Source organism: Oncorhynchus nerka, unplaced genomic scaffold, assembly GCF_034236695.1.
Source record: "Oncorhynchus nerka isolate Pitt River unplaced genomic scaffold, Oner_Uvic_2.0 unplaced_scaffold_1131, whole genome shotgun sequence".
In the NCBI taxonomy this organism is placed as follows: domain Eukaryota; kingdom Metazoa; phylum Chordata; class Actinopteri; order Salmoniformes; family Salmonidae; genus Oncorhynchus; species Oncorhynchus nerka.
The window spans coordinates 98580-117252 of NW_027040195.1; the positions used below are offsets into that span (position 1 = coordinate 98580).

At 48.6% G+C, this 18673-nt stretch overlaps 1 protein-coding gene across 1 annotated transcript in view; it reads left to right on the forward strand.

The window, feature by feature from the left end:
• LOC115118056 (neurabin-2-like) overlaps positions 1-18673 on the forward strand; it is a 59093-nt gene that overhangs the window by 35627 nt on the left and 4793 nt on the right. The window contains exons 2-5 of the mRNA XM_029646592.2: positions 6606-6738; positions 8057-8177; positions 16170-16274; positions 17794-17926. Coding sequence (XP_029502452.2) covers positions 6606-6738; positions 8057-8177; positions 16170-16274; positions 17794-17926 — 492 coding nt within the window. The remainder of the gene's footprint in view (positions 1-6605; positions 6739-8056; positions 8178-16169; positions 16275-17793; positions 17927-18673) is intronic.

An 18673-nucleotide genomic window follows, 5' to 3' on the forward strand; every position in this document is an offset into this window, starting at 1 on the left:
AATATGGAGGAAGAGGGATATTAACATAAAGACAGTTTAACATGGAGGAAGAGGGATATTAACGTAAAGACAGTTTAACATGGTGGGATATTAACATAAAGACAGTTTAACATGGAGGAAGAGGGATATTAACATAAAGACAGTTTAACATGGAGGGATATTAACATAAAGACAGTTTAACATGGAGGAAGAGGGATATTAACATAAAGACAGTTTCACATGGAGGAAGAGGGATATTAACGTAAAGACAGTTTAACATGGAGGAAGAGGGATATTAACGTAAAGACAGTTTAACATGGAGGAAGAGGGATATTAACATAAAGACAGTTTAACATGGAGGAAGAGGGATTTAACTTGTAAAGACAGTTTAACATGGAGGGATATTAACATAAAGACAGTTTAACATGGAGGGATATTAACATAAAGACAGTTTAACATGGAGGAAGTGTTTGGTCATTAACATAAAGACAGTTTAACATGGAGGAAGAGGGATATTGCGTAAAGACAGTTTAACATGGAGGAAGAGGGATATTAACGTAAAGACAGTTTAACATGGAGGAAGAGGGATATTAACGTGTTTGCCTTAAAGACAGTTTAACATGGAGGGATATTAACATAAAGACAGTTTAACATGGAGGAAGAGGGATATTAACATAAAGACAGTTTAACATGGAGGAAGAGGGATATTAACGTAAAGACAGTTTAACATGGAGAAGAGGGATATTAACATAAAGACAGTTTCACATGGAGGAAGAGGGATATTAACGTAAAGACAGTTTAACATGGAGGAAGAGTGGATATTAACATAAAGACAGTTTAACATTTACATTTACATTTAAGTCATTTGTGTTTGCCTTTGTCGTCAAATTGGTGCTTTCACCTTATGACATCAGTGGAACAGCCACTTTGCAATTGCATCTAGGTCTTTTAAGGGGGAGAAGGATTGCCTTTATCCTATCCTAGGTATTCCTTAAAGAGGTGGGGTTTCAGGTGTCTCCTTGTCAGGTGGTGATTGACTGTGCTGTCCTGGCGTCGTGAGGGGAGTTTGTTCCACCATTGGGGACCAGAGCACAGAACATTTGACTGGGCTGAGCGGGACATGTACTTCCTCAGTGGTAGGGAGGCACAAGGCCAGAGGTGGATGAACGCAGTGCCCACCAGTGTAGGGCCTGATCATTAAGCCTGGAGGTACTGTGGTGACCGTCCCCTCACAGCCTATTTATGTAAGCACCATGGTCTTGAAAAGCGGATGAGAACTTATTTGTGCCCAGCCCCAACCCACCCACCCTCTGTCCCTCCCCAGCCCCCACCCACCCACCCTCTGTCCCTCCCCAGCCCCCCCCTCTGTCCCTCCCCAGCCCCCACCCCCTCTGTCCCTCCCCAGCCCCCACCCCCCATCTGTCCCTCCCCAGCCCCCACCCACCCCCAGGTATACGTGAAGAAGGCAGACAGATTTTGTATTTCATTTTTGTTCAAACAACCTTCCGTTGGTTCAATAGAGAATTTTCTAACAATCTCAATGTGGCCCCGCAAGCCTCATCCAACAGTCCAAATGATGCATCACAATGGCAAGTCCACTCAGTCAATATCAGTCTCCTGGAGAGCCTATCGATGTACATCAGAGGCATTTTCACAAAAAAAAAAAAAAGAAAATCAAAACAAATTACGCTCCAGATAAAACTACTACACTGTTAGCGGAACAGACAACTTTATAGGGAGTTCTGAGGAATAACAGCGATCCTCCTGTGTCTGAAGGCGGTTATGGATTCATCCCATATGGCATGGGAATCCTCACGTAAAGGCACTAGAGCTAGGTAATAGGGAGTCATTTGGGATGCATTGAACAGCAGCTAGCAGAAACTGACAGCTCAGCAGATTGGAAGAGAGGGATGTGGAGAGAGAGGGGAGGGATGATGGAGAGAGGGGAGAAAGAGAGGGGAGAAAGGGAGAAGGAGAGAGTTGAGAGGGGAGAAAGGTTTGACAAGGAGAGAGAGGGTAAAGGGAGAAGAGAGAGTGAGGGGGAGAAAGGGAGAAGCAGAGAGAGGGGAGAAAGGGAGAAGGAGCTATTGTGTAAAGAGAAGGGGAGAGAGAGGGAGAGAGAGAGAAGAGGAGGAAGTAAAGAGAGAGAGGAAGGGGTAAATAGAGACAGGAAGGGGGAAGAAGAGGAGAGAAAGGGGGAGAGAGAAAGGGGGGATGGAGGAAGAGGGAGAAAGGAAGAAGAAGAGATGGGGGAGAGAACATAAAGACAGTTTAAGATGGAGGAAGAGGGATATTAACATAAAGGGAGTTTAAAGGAGGAAAGTGAGAACATAAAGGGAGCAGTTCTGCATGGAGCTGGACTTTATTAACAATTCCTGCACTGTGAACATGCAGGAGATAAACATGAAAACGAAAGTCCACACCACACACACACACACACACGCAAATACACACACTAACCTCCCGACTGTCCTGGCGAAGAGCGTTTCTGTTAATATTGAACGGAAGGAAGAGAAAATAGAGGTAAAATAGTTGCCTTTTAGTTAGGCTTAGAGGGATATTAACAGAGACAGGCTAGTACTGTGATATCCTAACCTCCCCCCACAGTTCCTGAGTGGTCAGAATAGGCCCCTCCTACCAGTTGTGGAAGTAACATCAGCAGTCAGGACAAAGAACACTTCCGTGTTATGTCTTTAATCTTTTGAATGGGCTTTACGATTATATCATCAAATTCATGAAAACAATGGTAATTTCAGGGATACAGTAGCTGGAGGAAAGAGGGACACCACCTGTGCAGTCTTCAACTTGGAGGACATTAAATTTACTTTGGATTATTCTTCCTATCAATCTATGAAAAACATAGTCCACATTTTAAAAAGTCAAAGAAAATGTATATAAAGACAGTTTAAAATTAAATTAGAAATGAAACATTAAAAGGAGGATGTTTTGATAATGACTTAATACTTGGTGGAAGCAAACAGGCATCAACGTAAAGTCTTTTTGACTACGATTCTACCAACCTTACACAACTGTTCCAGCAACAAACACTGAGTGGACAAAACATTAAGAACACCTGTTATTTAATGACAGAGACTGAGTGGACAAAACATTAAGAACACCTGTTATTTCCATGGATACAAGAGTGGACAAAACATTAAGAACACCTGTTATTTCCATGGACATAAGAGTGGACAAAACATAAAGAACACCTGTTATTTCCATGACATACACCAAGTGGACAAAACATTAAGAACACCTGTTATTTCCATGACAGAAGAGTGGACAAAACATTAAGAACACCTTTATTTCCATGACAGAGACCGAGTGGACAAAACATTAAGAACACCTGTTATTTCCATGATGTACACTGACCAGGTGAACATGGAGGAAGAGGGATATTATCGTAAAGACAGTTTAACATGGAGGAAGAGGGATATTAACGTAAAGACAGTTTAACATGGAGGAAGAGGGATATTAACGTAAAGACAGTTTAACATGGAGGAAGAGGGATATTAACGTAAAGACAGTTTAACATGGAGGGATATTAACATAAAGACAGTTTAACATGGAGGAAGAGGGATATTAACATAAAGACAGTTTAACATGGAGGAAGAGGGATATTAACATAAAGACAGTTTAACATGGAGGGATATTAACATAAAGACAGTTTAACATGGAGGAAGAGGGATATTAACGTAAAGACAGTTTAACATGGAGGAAGAGGGATATTAACATAAAGACAGTTTCACATGGAGGAAGAGGGATATTAAACGTAAAGACAGTTTAACATGGAGGAAGAGGGATATTATCATAAAGACAGTTTAACATGGAGGAAGAGGGATATTAATGTAATGACAGTTTAACATGGAGGAAGAGGGATATTAACGTAAAGACTGTTTAACATGGAGGAAGAGGGATATTATCATAAAGACAGTTTAACATGGAGGAAGAGGGATATTAACATGAAGACAGTTTAACATGGAGGAAGAGGGATATTAACGTAAAGACAGTTTAACATGGAGGAAGAGGGATATTATCATAAAGACAGATTAACATGGAGGAAGAGGGATATTAACGTAAAGACAGTTTAACATGGAGGAAGAGGGATATTAACGTAAAGACAGTTTAACATGGAGGAAGAGGGATATTAACATAAAGACAGTTTCACATGGAGGAAGAGGGATATTAACGTAAAGACAGTTTAACATGGAGGAAGAGGGATATTATCATAAAGACAGTTTAACATGGAGGAAGAGGGATATTAATGTAAAGACAGTTTAACATGGAGGAAGAGGGATATTAACGTAAAGACAGTTTAACATGGAGGAAGAGGGATATTATCATAAAGACAGTTTAACATGGAGGAAGAGGGATATTAACATAAAGACAGTTTAACATGGAGGAAGAGGGATATTAACATAAAGACAGTTTAACATGGAGGAAGAGGGATATTAACATAAAGACAGTTTAACATGGAGGAAGAGGGATATTAACATAAAGACAGTTTAACATGGAGGAAGAGGGATATTAACATAAAGACAGTTTAACATGGAGGAAGAGGGATATTAACATAAAGACAGTTTAACATGGAGGAAGAGGGATATTAACATAAAGACAGTTTAACATGGAGGAAGAGGGATATTAACATAAAGACAGTTTAACATGGAGGAAGAGGGATATTAACATAAAGACAGTTTAACATGGAGGAAGAGGGATATTAACGTAAAGACAGTTTAACATGGAGGAAGAGGGATATTATCATAAAGACAGTTTAACATGGAGGAAGAGGGATATTAACGTAAAGACAGTTTAACATGGAGGAAGAGGGATATTAACGTAAAGACAGTTTAACATGGAGGAAGAGGGATATTAACATGAAGACAGTTTAACATGGAGGAAGAGGGATATTAATGTAAAGACAGTTTAACATGGAGGAAGAGGGATATTAACGTAAAGACAGTTTAACATGGAGGAAGAGGGATATTATCATAAATACAGTTTAACATGGAGGAAGAGGGATATTAATGTAAAGACAGTTTAACATGGAGGAAGAGGGATATTAACGTAAAGACTGTTTAACATGGAGGAAGAGGGATATTATCATAAAGACAGTTTAACATGGAGGAAGAGGGATATTAACATGAAGACAGTTTAACATGGAGGAAGAGGGATATTATCATAAAGACAGTTTAACATGGAGGAAGAGGGATATTAACATAAAGACAGTTTCACATGGAGGAAGAGGGATATTAACATAAAGACAGTTTAACATGGAGGAAGAGGGATATTAACATAAAGACAGTTTCACATGGAGGAAGATGGATATTAACGTAAAGACAGTTTAACATGGAGGAAGAGGGATATTAACATAAAGACAGTTTAACATGGAGGAAGAGGGATATTAACATAAAGACAGTTTAACATAGAGGAAGAGGGATACTAACGTAAAGACAGTTTAACATGGAGGAAGAGGGATATTAACGTAAAGACAGTTTAACATGGAGGAAGACGGATATTATCATAAAGACAGTTTAACATGGAGGAAGAGGGATACTAATGTAAAGACAGTTTAACATGGAGGAAGAGGGATATTAACATAAAGACAGTTTAACATAGAGGAAGAGGGATACTAAGGTAAAGACAGTTTAACATGTAGGAAGAGGGATATTATCATAAAGACAGTTTAACATGGAGGAAGAGGGATTTACATTTACATTTAAGTCATTTAGCAGACGCTCTTATCCAGAGCGAATTAGGGATACTAACGTAAAGACAGTTTAACATGGAGGAAGAGGGATACTAACGTAAAGACAGTTTAACATGGAGGAAGAGGGATATTAACATAAAGACAGGTTAACATGGAGGAAGAGGGATATTAACGTAAAGACAGTTTAACATGGAGGAAGAGGGATTACTAACCCTCCCTGGAAGACCAAAGAGGAGAGTGGCTGTGGTTGAGAAGGTGAGGAGGCTTTTACAGTTAAGCCATGTTGGCAGCTCCATCTCTCCTTGTGTGTGTGTAGCAGCTGCAGTGGCCAGGCCTGCATTAGCATGCTGAAGGTGCTTATGTAAACTGTCATGGTCCACGTCCCAAATAGCACCGCATTCCCTATAAAGTGTACCACCCATAGGGCTCTGGTCAAAAGCAGTGCACTATGTAGGGAATAGTGTGTCATTTGGGATGGACCTATGCTGTTGGAGCTGGGCCAATGTGGGAATCTCTGCTCTGAAATGGGCCACTATCTATTATATGAGAGGTGCTTTGTTTTATACGGGGGTTGATTTGAGGCCTGTTACTGAAATATGGTTGCACTTTGGTAGTTAAAGCAAGCTCTGACTGAGGCAAATTTGGTGATGGAAATGGTTTGTATTCATTATTAGAGGTAAATGACGTGTCACTGTAATGCACTAAAGACAACACTATGTTGTCACCTCTGTCCCAACTCCACCTACCCATCTGAACATATTGGATCTATGGCCTTCTTCCCACATGGACAGAGACATCCTGAATTATAAACATGCAACTACTTCTCAATCAGTCAATCAATCAGACACCTAGCCTAAGTAAAATCAGTCTGAATAAACTGTTTTGTAATAAACTTCATTGTGACCGGTCCATCTCTCAGGTGTTTGCCACCTACCCCAACGAGGACTATGACCGTCGGAACGAGGACGTGGACCCCATGGCTGCATCTGCTGAGTACGAGCTGGAGAAGAGGGTTGAGAGGCTCGATCTGTTCCCCGTTGCGCTGGAGAAAGGTACACCTAAGCCAAATTACCCCCATAACCTCAATGTGGCATCTGGGATTCAGTTATCCCCATAACCTTAATGTGGCAATCTGGGATTCAGTTATCCCCATAACCTTAATGTGTTAATCTGGGATTCAGTTATCCCCATAACCTTAATATGGCAATATGGGATTCAGTTATCCCCATAACCTTAATGTGGCAATCTGGGATTCAGTTATCCCCATAACCTTAATATGGCAATATGGGATTCAGTTATCCCCATAACCTTAATGTGGCAATCTGGGATTCGAACAACAAAGATCATTCCCAGATTGCCCATTTAAGAAAACTCCTCTTCACCATACTTATAATTCACAGTACTCTAAAGAAGAGTATCTCAAGAGAATGGAGATACAAATCATACAATCATTTCCCATTAGCACGCATCCATCATTTCTCCATCATCCCTCCATTTGCCCTCCAGTTATCCCTCCTTCCAAGTGGGGAATTCTCTATCACTCCATCTTCCCTCCAGTTATCCCTCCTTCCAAGTGGGGGATTCTCAATCACTCCCATCTTCCCTCCAGTTATACCTCCTTCCAAGTGGGGAATTCTCAATCACTCCATCTTCCCTCCAGTTATCCCTCCTTCCAAGTGGGGAATTCTCAATCACTCCATCTTCCCTCCAGTTATCCCTCCTTCCAAGTGGGGAATTCTCAATCACTCCATCTTTCCTCCAGTTATCCCTCCTTCCAAGTGGGGAATTCTCAATCACTCCATCTTCCCTCCAGTTATCCCTCCTCCAAGAGGGAATTCTCAATCACTCCATCTTCCCTCCAGTTATCCCTCCTTCCAAGTGGGGAATTCTCTATCACTCCATCTGCCCACAAGTTATCCCTCCTTCCAAGAGGGAATTCTCAATCCCTCCATCTTCCCTCCAGTTATCCCTCCTCCAAGACGGAATTCTCAATCACTCCATCTTCCCTCCAGTTATCCCTCCTTCCAAGTGGGCAATTCTCAATCACTCCATCTGCCCACAAGTTATCCCTCCTTCCAAGAGGGAATTCTCAATCACTCCATCTTCCCTCCAGTTATCCCTCCTCCCAAGAGGGAATTCTCAATCACTCCATCTGCCCACAAGTTATCGCTCCTCCTAAATGGGAATTCTCAATCACTCCATCTTCACATTGACAGGATGTTAACATAGGGTAAAATGACTGTAACAGGAAAACATTGATTTGAAAAGCTATTATGAAACAAAACGGCATTTCATTTTCATCATGGATTAAGATAACTATGATTGTATTTTCTTCTCACAGTATTTCTCCTATATCCACTGTGTCTTCAGATGGTGATGGGCTTGGTATCAGTATCATTGGGATGGGGGCGGGGGCAGACATGGGCCTGGAGAAACTGGGCATCTTTGTCAAGACGGTCACCGATAAAGGAGCAGCGCACAGGGACGGCAGGTATGTCACAAAATGGTGGCCTCCATCTACAGCTTTTTCTTCTATACTCCTGGCAGATTTACCTGAACAAGTTCTGCATGATTTAATCATCTTTTTTTGTGACCAACTTTTAATTTAGTTCGTCATTTATTCAAAAGGGGGTTACAGGTACATGTTTAACATTCAAAGTCATTTTAATTCAGTGATATTCAAATGCAGTTACCATATTTGCATTTCATATATTCACAAACTATTTCTTGTACCTGTGGGCTACCACAAAATAAAAAAACACAAAAATAATGCATACACAGATAAAGAAAATAATGTCTTCCCCTCCCCAACCCATTCCCTCAACACCCTCAGTCCCCCTCCCCAACCCATTCCCTCAACACCCTCAGTCCCCCTCCCCAACCCATTTCCTCAACCCCTCAGTCCCCCTCCCCAACCCATTCCCTCAACACCCTCAACACCCTCGGTCCCCCTCACCAACCCATTCCCTCAACACCCTCAGTCCCCCTCCCCAACCCATTCCCTCAACCTCCTCAGTCCCCCTCCCCAACCCATTCCCTCAACCCCCTCAGTCCCCCTCCCCAACCCATTCCCTCAACCCCCTCAGTCCCCCTCCCCAACCCATTTCTTCAACCTCTCAGTCCCCTCCCCAACCCATTTCTTCAACACCCTCAACAGTCCCCCTCCCCAACCTATTTCTTCAACCCCCTCAGTCCCCCTCCCCAACCCATTCCCTCAACCCCTCAGTCCCCCTCACCAACCCATTCCCTCAACACCCTCAGTCCCCCTCCCCAACCCATTCCCTCAACCTCCTCAGTCCCCCTCCCCAACCCATTTCTTCAACCTCCTCAGTCCCCCTCCCCAACCCATTCCCTCAACCCCCTCAGTCCCCTCCCCAACCCATTCCCTCAACCCCCTCAGTCCCCCTCCCCAACCCATTTCTTCAACACCCCCAGTCCCCCTCCCCAACCCATTTCTTCAACACCCTCAGTCCCCCTCCCCAACCCATTTCTTCAACACCCTCAGTCCCCCTCCCTGATCCTGGACAACACCCTGTCGTTCTCAACTAACATCAAGGCGGTGGCCCGTTCCTGTAGGTTCATGCTCTCCAACATCCGCAGAGTACGACCCTGCCTCACACATGAAGCGGCGCAGGTCCTAATCCAGGCACTTGTCATCTCCCGTCTGGATTACTGCAACTCGCTGTTGGCTGGGCTCCCTGCCTGTGCCATTAAACCCCTACAACTCATCCAGAACGCCGCAGCCCGTCTGGTGTTCAACCTTCCCAAGTTCTCTCACGTCACCCCGCTCCTCCGCTCTCTCCACTGGCTTCCAGTTGAAGCTCGCATCCGCTACAAGACAATGGTGCTTGCCTACGGAGCTGTGAGGGGAACGGCACCTCAGTACCTCCAGGCTCTGATCAGGCCCTACACCCAAACAAGGGCACTGCGTTCATCCACCTCTGGCCTGCTCGCCTCCCTACCACTGAGGAAGTACAGTTCCCGCTCAGCCCAGTCAAAACTGTTCGCTGCTCTGGCCCCCAATGGTGGAACAAACTCCTCACGACGCCAGGACAGCGGAGTCAATCACCACCTTCCGGAGACACCTGAAACCCCACCTCTTTAAGGAATACCTAGGATAGGATAAAGTCATCCTTCTCACCCCCTTAAAAGACTTAGATGCACTATTGTAAAGTGGCTGTTCCACTGGATGTCATAAGGTGAAAGCACCAATTTGTAAGTCGCTCTGGATAAGAGCGTCTGCTAAATGACTTAAATGTAAATGTAAATTCCCTCAACCCCCTCAGTCCCCCTCCCCAACCCATTTCTTCAACCCCCTCAGTCTCCCTCCCCAATTCATTTCTTCAACACCCTCAGTCCCCCTCACCAACCCATTTCTTCAACCCCCTCAGTCCCCCTCCCCAACCCATTCCCTCAACCCCTCAGTCCCCCTCCCCAACCCATTCCCTCAACCCCCTCAGTCCCCCTCCCCAACCCATTTCTTCAACCCCCTCAGTCCCCCTCCCCAACCCATTCCCTCAACCCCTCAGTCCCCCTCCCCAACCCATTTCTTCAACACCCTCAGTCCCCCTCCCCAACCCATTCCCTCAACCTCCTCAGTCCCCCTCCCCAACCCATTCCCTCAACCCCCTCAGTCCCCCTCCCCAACCCATTCCCTCAACCCCCTCAGTCCCCCTCCCCAACCCATTTCTTCAACACCCTCAGTCTCCCTCCCCAATTCATTTCTTCAACACCCTCAGTCCCCCTCCCCAACTAATTTCTTCAACACCCTCAGTCCCCCTCACCAACCCATTTCTTCAACCCCCTCAGTCCCCCTCCCCAACCCATTCCCTCAACCCCTCTGTCCCCCTCCCCAACCCATTCCCTCAACACCCCCAGTCCCCCTCACCAACCCATTCCCTCAACACCCTCAGTCCCCCTCCCCAACCCATTCCCTCAACCTCCTCAGTCCCCCTCCCCAACCCATTCCCTCAACCCCCTCAGTCCCCCTCCCCAACCCATTTCTTCAACACTCTCAGTCCCCCTCCCCAACCCATTTCTTCAACACCCTCAGTCCCCCTCCCCAACCCATTTCTTCAACACCCTCAGTCCCCCTCCCCAACCCATTCCCTCAACCCCCTCAGTCCCCCTCCCCAACCCATTTCTTCAACCCCCTCAGTCCCCTCCCCAACCCATTCCCTCAACCCCTCAGTCCCCCTCACCAACCCATTCCCTCAACACCCTCAGTCCCCCTCCCCAACCCATTCCCTCAACCCCTCAGTCCCCCTCCCCAACCCATTCCCTCAACCCCCTCAGTCCCCCTCCCCAACCCATTTCTTCAACCCCCTCAGTCCCCCTCCCCAACCCATTCCCTCAACCCCTCAGTCCCCCTCCCCAACCCATTTCTTCAACACCCTCAGTCCCCCTCCCCAACCCATTTCTTCAACCCCCTCAATCCCCCTCCCCAACCCATTCCCTCAACCCCTCAGTCCCCCTCCCCAACCCATTCCCTCAACCCCCCAGTCCCCCTCCCCAACCCATTTCTTCAACTCCCTGAGTCCCCCTCCCCAGCCCATTTCTTCAACCCCCTCAATCCCCCTCCCCAACCCATTCCCTCAACCCCCAGTCCCCCTCCCCAACCCATTCCATCAACCCCCTCAGTCCCCCTCCCCAACCCATTTCTTCAACACCCTCAGTCCCCCTCCCCAGCCCATTTCTTCAACCCCCTCAGTCCCCCTCCCCAACCCATTCCCTCAACCCCTCAGTCCCCCTCCCCAACCCATTCCCTCAACCCCTCAGTCCCCCTCCCCAACCCATTCCCTCAACCCCCTCAGTCCCCCTCCCCAACCCATTTCTTCAACACCCTCAGTCCCCCTCCCCAGCCCATTTCTTCAACCCCCTCAGTCCCCCTCCCCAACCCATTCCCTCAACCCCCTCAGTCCCCCTCCCCAACCCATTTCTTCAACACCCTCAGTCCCCTCCCCAACCCATTTCTTCAACCCCCTCAGTCCCCCTCCCCAACCCATTCCCTCAACCCCCTCAGTCCCCCTCCCCAACCATTCCCTCAACACCCCCAGTCCCCCCCCCCCAACCCATTCCCTCAACACCCCCAGTCCCCCTCCCCAACCCATTCCCTCAACACCCTCAGTCCCCCTCCCCAACCCATTCCCTCAACCCCTCAGTCCCCCTCCCCAACCCATTCCCTCAACCCCCTCAGTCCCCCTCCCCAACCCATTTCTTCAACACCCCCAGTCCCCCTCCCCAACCCATTTCTTCAACACCCTCAGTCCCCTCCCCAACCCATTTCTTCAACCCCCTCAGTCTCCCTCCCCAACTCATTTCTTCAACACCGTCAGTCCCCCTCACCAACCCATTTCTTCAACCCCCTCAGTCCCCCTCCCCAACCCATTCCCTCAACCCCTCTGTCCCCCTCCCCAACCCATTCCCTCAACCCCCTCAGTCCCCCTCCCCAACCCATTTCTTCAACCCCCTCAGTCCCCCTCCCCAACCCATTCCCTCAACCCCTCAGTCCCCCTCCCCAACCCATTCCCTCAACGGCCTCATTCCCCCTCCCCAACCCATTCCCTCAACCCCCTCAGTCCCCTCCCCAACCCATTTCTTCAACACCCTCAGTCCCCCTCACCAACCCATTCCCTCAACACCCTCAGTCCCCCTCCCCAACCCATTCCCTCAACACCTTCAGTCCCCCTTCCCAACCCATTCCCTCAACCTCCTCAGTCCCCCTCCCCAACCCATTCCCTCAACCCCCTCAGTCCCCCTCCCCAACCCATTCCCTCAACCCCCTCAGTCCCCCTCCCCAACCCATTTCTTCAACCCCTCAGTCCCCTCCCCAACTCATTTCTTCAACACCGTCAGTCCCCCTCACCAACCCATTTCTTCAACCCCCTCAGTCCCCCTCCCCAACCCATTCCCTCAACCCCTCAGTCCCCCTCCCCAACCCATTTCTTCAACCCCCTCAGTCTCCCTCCCCAACTCATTTCTTCAACACCGTCAGTCCCCCTCACCAACCCATTTCTTCAACCCCCTCAGTCCCCCTCACCAACCCATTCCCTCAACCCCTCTGTCCCCCTCCCCAACCCATTCCCTCAACCCCCTCAGTCCCCCTCCCCAACCCATTTCTTCAACCCCCTCAGTCCCCCTCCCCAACCCATTCCCTCAACCCCCTCAGTCCCCCTCCCCAACCCATTTCTTCAACACCCCCAGTCCCCCTCCCCAACCCATTTCTTCAACACCCTCAGTCCCCCTCCCCAACCCATTCCCTCAACCCCCTCAGTCCCCCTCCCCAACCCATTCCCTCAACCCCTCAGTCCCCCTCCCCAACCCATTCCCTCAACCCCCTCAGTCCCCCTCCCCAACCCATTTCTTCAACCCCCTCAGTCTCCCTCCCCAACTCATTTCTTCAACACCGTCAGTCCCCCCTCACCAACCCATTTCTTCAACCCCTCAGTCCCCCTCACCAACCCATTCCCTCAACCCCTCAGTCCCCCTCCCCAACCCATTCCCTCAACCCCCTCAGTCCCCTCCCCAACCCATTTCTTCAACCCCCTCAGTCCCCCTCCCCAACCCATTCCCTCAACCCCCTCAGTCCCCCTCCCCAACCCATTTCTTCAACACCCCCAGTCCCCCTCCCCAACCCATTTCTTCAACACCCTCAGTCCCCCTCCCCAACCCATTCCCTCAACCCCCTCAGTCCCCCTCCCCAACCCATTTCTTCAACCCCCTCAGTCTCCCTCCCCAACTCATTTCTTCAACACCGTCAGTCCCCCTCACCAACCCATTTCTTCAACCCCTCAGTCCCCTCCCCAACCCATTCCCTCAACCCCTCTGTCCCCCTCCCCAACCCATTCCCTCAACCCCCTCAGTCCCCCTCCCCAACCCATTTCTTCAACCCCTCAGTCCCCCCCTCCCCAACCCATTCCCTCAACCCCTCAGTCCCCCTCCCCAACCCATTCCCTCAACCCCTCATTCCCCCTCCCCAACCCATTCCCTCAACCCCCTCAGTCCCCCTCCCCAACCCATTTCTTCAACACCCTCAGTCCCCCTCACCAACCCATTCCCTCAACACCCTCAGTCCCCCTCCCCAACCCATTCCCTCAACACCTCAGTCCCCTTCCCAACCCATTCCCTCAACCTCCTCAGTCCCCTCCCCAACCCATTCCCTCAACCCCCTCAGTCCCCTCCCCAACCCATTCCCTCAACCCCCTCAGTCCCCCTCCCCAACCCATTTCTTCAACCCCCTCAGTCTCCCTCCCCAACTCATTTCTTCAACACCGTCAGTCCCCCTCACCAACCCATTTCTTCAACCCCCTCAGTCCCCCTCCCCAACCCATTCCCTCAACCTCCTCAGTCCCCCTCCCCAACCCATTCCCTCAACCCCCTCAGTCCCCCTCCCCAACCCATTCCCTCAACCCCTCAGTCCCCCTCCCCAACCCATTTCTTCAACCCCCTCAGTCTCCCTCCCCAACTCATTTCTTCAACACCGTCAGTCCCCCTCACCAACCCATTTCTTCAACCCCCTCAGTCCCCCTCACCAACCCATTCCCTCAACCCCTCAGTCCCCCTCCCCAACCCATTCCCTCAACCCCTCAGTCCCCTCCCCAACCCATTTCTTCAACCCCCTCAGTCCCCCTCCCCAACCCATTCCCTCAACCCCTCAGTCCCCCTCCCCAACCCATTCCCTCAACACCCTCAGTCCCCCTCCCCAACCCATTCCCTCAACCCCTCAGTCCCCCTCCCCAACCCATTTCTTCAACACCCTCAGTCCCCCTCACCAACCCATTCCCTCAACACCCTCAGTCCCCCTCCCCAACCCATTTCTTCAACACCCTCAGTCCCCCTCCCCAACTCATTTCTTCAACACCCTCAGTCCCCCTCCCCAACCCATTTCTTCAACACCCCCAGTCCCCCTCCCCAACCCATTTCTTCAACACCCTCAGTCCCCCTCCCCAACCCATTTCTTCAACACCCTCAGTCCCCCTTCCCAACCCATTCCCTCAACACCCCCATTCCCCCTCACCAACCCATTCCCTCAACACCCTCAGTCCCCCTCACCAACCCATTCCCTCAACCCCTCAGTCCCCCTCCCCAACCCATTCCCTCAACCCCCTCAGTCCCCTCCCCAACCCATTTCTTCAACACCCCCAGTCCCCCTCCCCAACCCATTTCTTCAACACCCTCAGTCCCCCTCCCCAACCCATTCCCTCAACCCCTCAGTCCCCCTCCCCAACCCATTTCTTCAACCCCCTCAGTCTCCCTCCCCAACTCATTTCTTCAACACCCTCAGTCCCCCTCCCCAACTCATTTCTTCAACACCCTCAGTCCCCCTCCCCAACCCATTTCTTCAACCCCTCAGACCCCCTCCCCAACCCATTCCCTCAACCCCTCAGTCCCCTTCCCCAACCCATTCCCTCAACCCCCTCAGTCCCCCTCCCCAACCCATTCCCTCAACCCCCTCAGTCCCCCTCCCCAACCCATTCCCTCAACCCCTCAGTCCCCCTCCCCAACCCATTCCCTCAACGGCCTCAGTCCCCCTCCCCAACCCATTTCTTCAACACCCTCAGTCCCCCTCCCCAACCCATTTCTTCAACCCCCTCAGTCCCCCTCCCCAACCCATTCCCTCAACCCCCTCAGTCCCCTCCCCAACCCATTCCCTCAACCCCTCAGTCCCCCTCCCCAACCCATTTCTTCAACACCCTCAGTCCCCCTCCCCATCCCATTTCTTCAACACCCTCACTCCCCCTCCCCAACCCATTTCTTCAACCCCTCAGTCTCCCTCCCCAACTCATTTCTTCAACACCCTCAGTCCCCCTCCCCAACCCATTCCCTCAACCCCCTCAGTCCCCATCCACACGCCTGCATCCTCCCTACCCACTGGAAACCATGTTTCCCAGCCCTTCCCACACCGCCAAGCCCCCCTCCTCCCACATCTTCATCTACCCTACCCCACCTCCCTGACCCGAAGAAAGCATACCTCCCACCCCTTCCCATCCCGCCCAGCAACTGAGGTTGCTTATCAGTCCCCCTCCCACCCACTTGACTAATTGAATCAGGTGAGCCAATGTAGGCAAGATTGGTAAACCCTGGTTTAAGAGATAAATGAATACCACTTCTTCCAGGGAAATGGGGGCCATAATATTCATCTATTTTCTCAGCCAGCAGAATTGTCATGTCTAAACCAATTTGTAATTGTGCGAAATGCTAGTCCTTGAATTTAATGATTAATGATGATTTAATAATGTAAGAAGCAATCAAGCATGTGAGATGAGCCATACTAGTGTATCTAGTAGTAGTATTCACATCTTGGTCTAGCTAGCTGATTTGATATGGTTCCTTGTGTGAGCATGTCTCGCTTGCAAGATAGATTTCTATCTCAATGAGACAAACCTGTATATAATAAAAGTTGAATGAAAGATGGCTGAAAAAGTAAGCATGTTATACAAGTCCTGACTGAGGCTGTTGTGCTGCTTTGTGTTTCTCCACCCAGGATCCAGGTGAATGACCTGATAGTGGAGGTGGATGGGACCAGTCTGGTGGGGGTTACCCAGACCTTCGCTGCCTCTGTCCTCAGGAACACCACAGGCACCGTCAAGTGAGGATACGGTTTTGGGGATTCATCCCAAATGAGCCTATTCCCTTTATAGTGCACTACTTTTGACCAGGGCCCAACTACTGCACCTTTTTAAAGCAATTTTAAAACAATGAGCCACTGAGAAAGAATAGAGTTGCTTTGATGGACGTCACTCTCAGACACTTGAATACAGACAGGCAGGTTAAATTGCTTGGCTCTGTATGAAGTTGGGCCCATCAAGTCTGATCTCTTCTTTGTGTTGTACAACGTGATGTCAGACACCAGTAAGGTTTTCTGGAGACATGTTCTTCTTAGTTTGCAGCAGCTTTAGACTCTAGAGACACTGTCAAAATGACTCATTATATGCTCTGAGAGAGATGTTTTTCAGCTATGTAAGAATCTGCAGTTCAGAATAACATTTTTTTTTACCTTTATTTAACTAGGCAAGTCAGTTAAGAACACATTTTTATTTACAATGATGGCAGTTAACAGTGGGTTAACTGCCTTGTTCAGGGACAGAACAACATATTTTTACCTTGTCAGCTCGGGCATTCGATCTAGCAACCGATCTAGTACCCATAGTCTAGTACCCATAGTCAGTCAGTTATCACATCCTCCCACATACATACTGCATAGATCAGGTCGCACAGAGTGTTCATCATTAGCCAAATAGGGCCATGATGATAGTATGATGAAGAGCCAACACTTCCCTTCATATATATAGCAACAGAACCACAGACAAAGCTGAAACTCTACATTTGGACCATAGCAGAGCATAAAAACATCACCATCATCCTCACAGCAGGCATCAACACAATTATCATTCCGAAATGCCAGAGGGGTCTATTTGTGGCTGACTGAATGGGGCACCAGAGTTCCCCAATCCCCAACAAACCTTTGTCGTCCTATAGGCTCATTCATTCATTATTCAGGAACTAGTAGTCAGTGGAGCTATGGGGGTAATTGTTGGTGTGTGTGTGTTCCTGTGTGTGTGTGTGTGTGTGTTCCTGTGTGCCTGTGTGTGTGTGTTCCTGTGTGTGTGTGTGTTCCTGTGTGTGTGTGTGTTCTTGTGTGCGTGTGTAATTGTTTGTTGTGTGACTTGTCGAAGATCAGAGTCCTCTTCAGAGATTGCTCATGAATTATAGAACAGGGTAGACGTGGAAGGAAGGGCTGAGGCAGGCGGTCAGTCCTATTCATTAAAATGTCAGCCAGAGGAATGGATGGATGGCTGAGGATGGGAACTGTGTTGTTTAGCATTTAATTACATGATAGTTAGCAGAGGGAATTGTAAGTCTGTTATGGTGGTCTTGATAACTGACCTGTAAGTCTGTCATTCTGAACTGCACTGCTCAGATTCTTTTTACATAGCTGAGGAGGGTATTACCCTGAAAAACAGAACATATGTTGAGTCAAAAGAATCTATATGTTGAAACAGGCTATATAATTATTTCACCTCTTGCTAAGGAACCATATCATAGAGGTTCCTCTTATTGCAGTCCACATATGAAGACATTTTCAAAAGCTGTGTAATGTTATGCAGGTTTCTGATTGGTCGAGAGAAGCCGGGCGAACAGAGTGAGGTTGCCCAGCTGATCCAACAGACCCTGGAACAGGAGCGCTGGCAGAGAGAGGTGATGGAACAACGCTACAGCCAGTACATGGAGGACCAAGAGGTAAGTCTCAAACCAGTCTACATCCAGCATAGGTAGGTACAGTACAGATGGACAGAAAGACTAGTCCAATAAGAAAACATATGTTGTCTTTATGTTGAAAAAGGTTTTGCTACTGTGTGCCCAAAATAACATGAGCCTGAACACAGCCAGTTTAGAGACAGAAATAGAAGCCTGATCACTATTTGAATTTTTCAAATGACTATGAAGCTTTTTAGGTCAATCGTTGCCTTTGTGTGTTCTCTTTTCCCCTCAGCTTTAGGATTAAGATATGTGTGCCAATCGCATCTTTGTCAGAATGGACCCAAAGCCGGTGCCTGTATTGAGTGAAATGAATGGGCGTGTGTCCATAGGTACACTGTTACTGTTCAGTGTAGCCTGCAGACAGTATAAACACAAGTCTGCTTCCCAAAATATACTATTCTTCCTATGGACTAGTCAAAAGTAGTACACTATATAGACAATAGGGTGCCCTTTGTGATGCACGCCAACAGGTCAGTTCAGAGAGCCTAGGCCAAATAAAATCAATTAAATGATGTCCCCCTAGGACTCCTTTTTTAATCTGTTTATGATGTTCTGGCCACTTCCTCTCTGGGTTGTTGGGGTAGACATTTTATAGGACTTCCAACCCACAATTGATTCAGGTCATCAGCACAGTCCAAGCTCTTCTCTGTCCTGGTACCCCAATGGTGGAACCAGGTTCCCCCTAAAGTCAAGCTGTTCTCTGTCCTGGTACCCCAATGGTGGAAA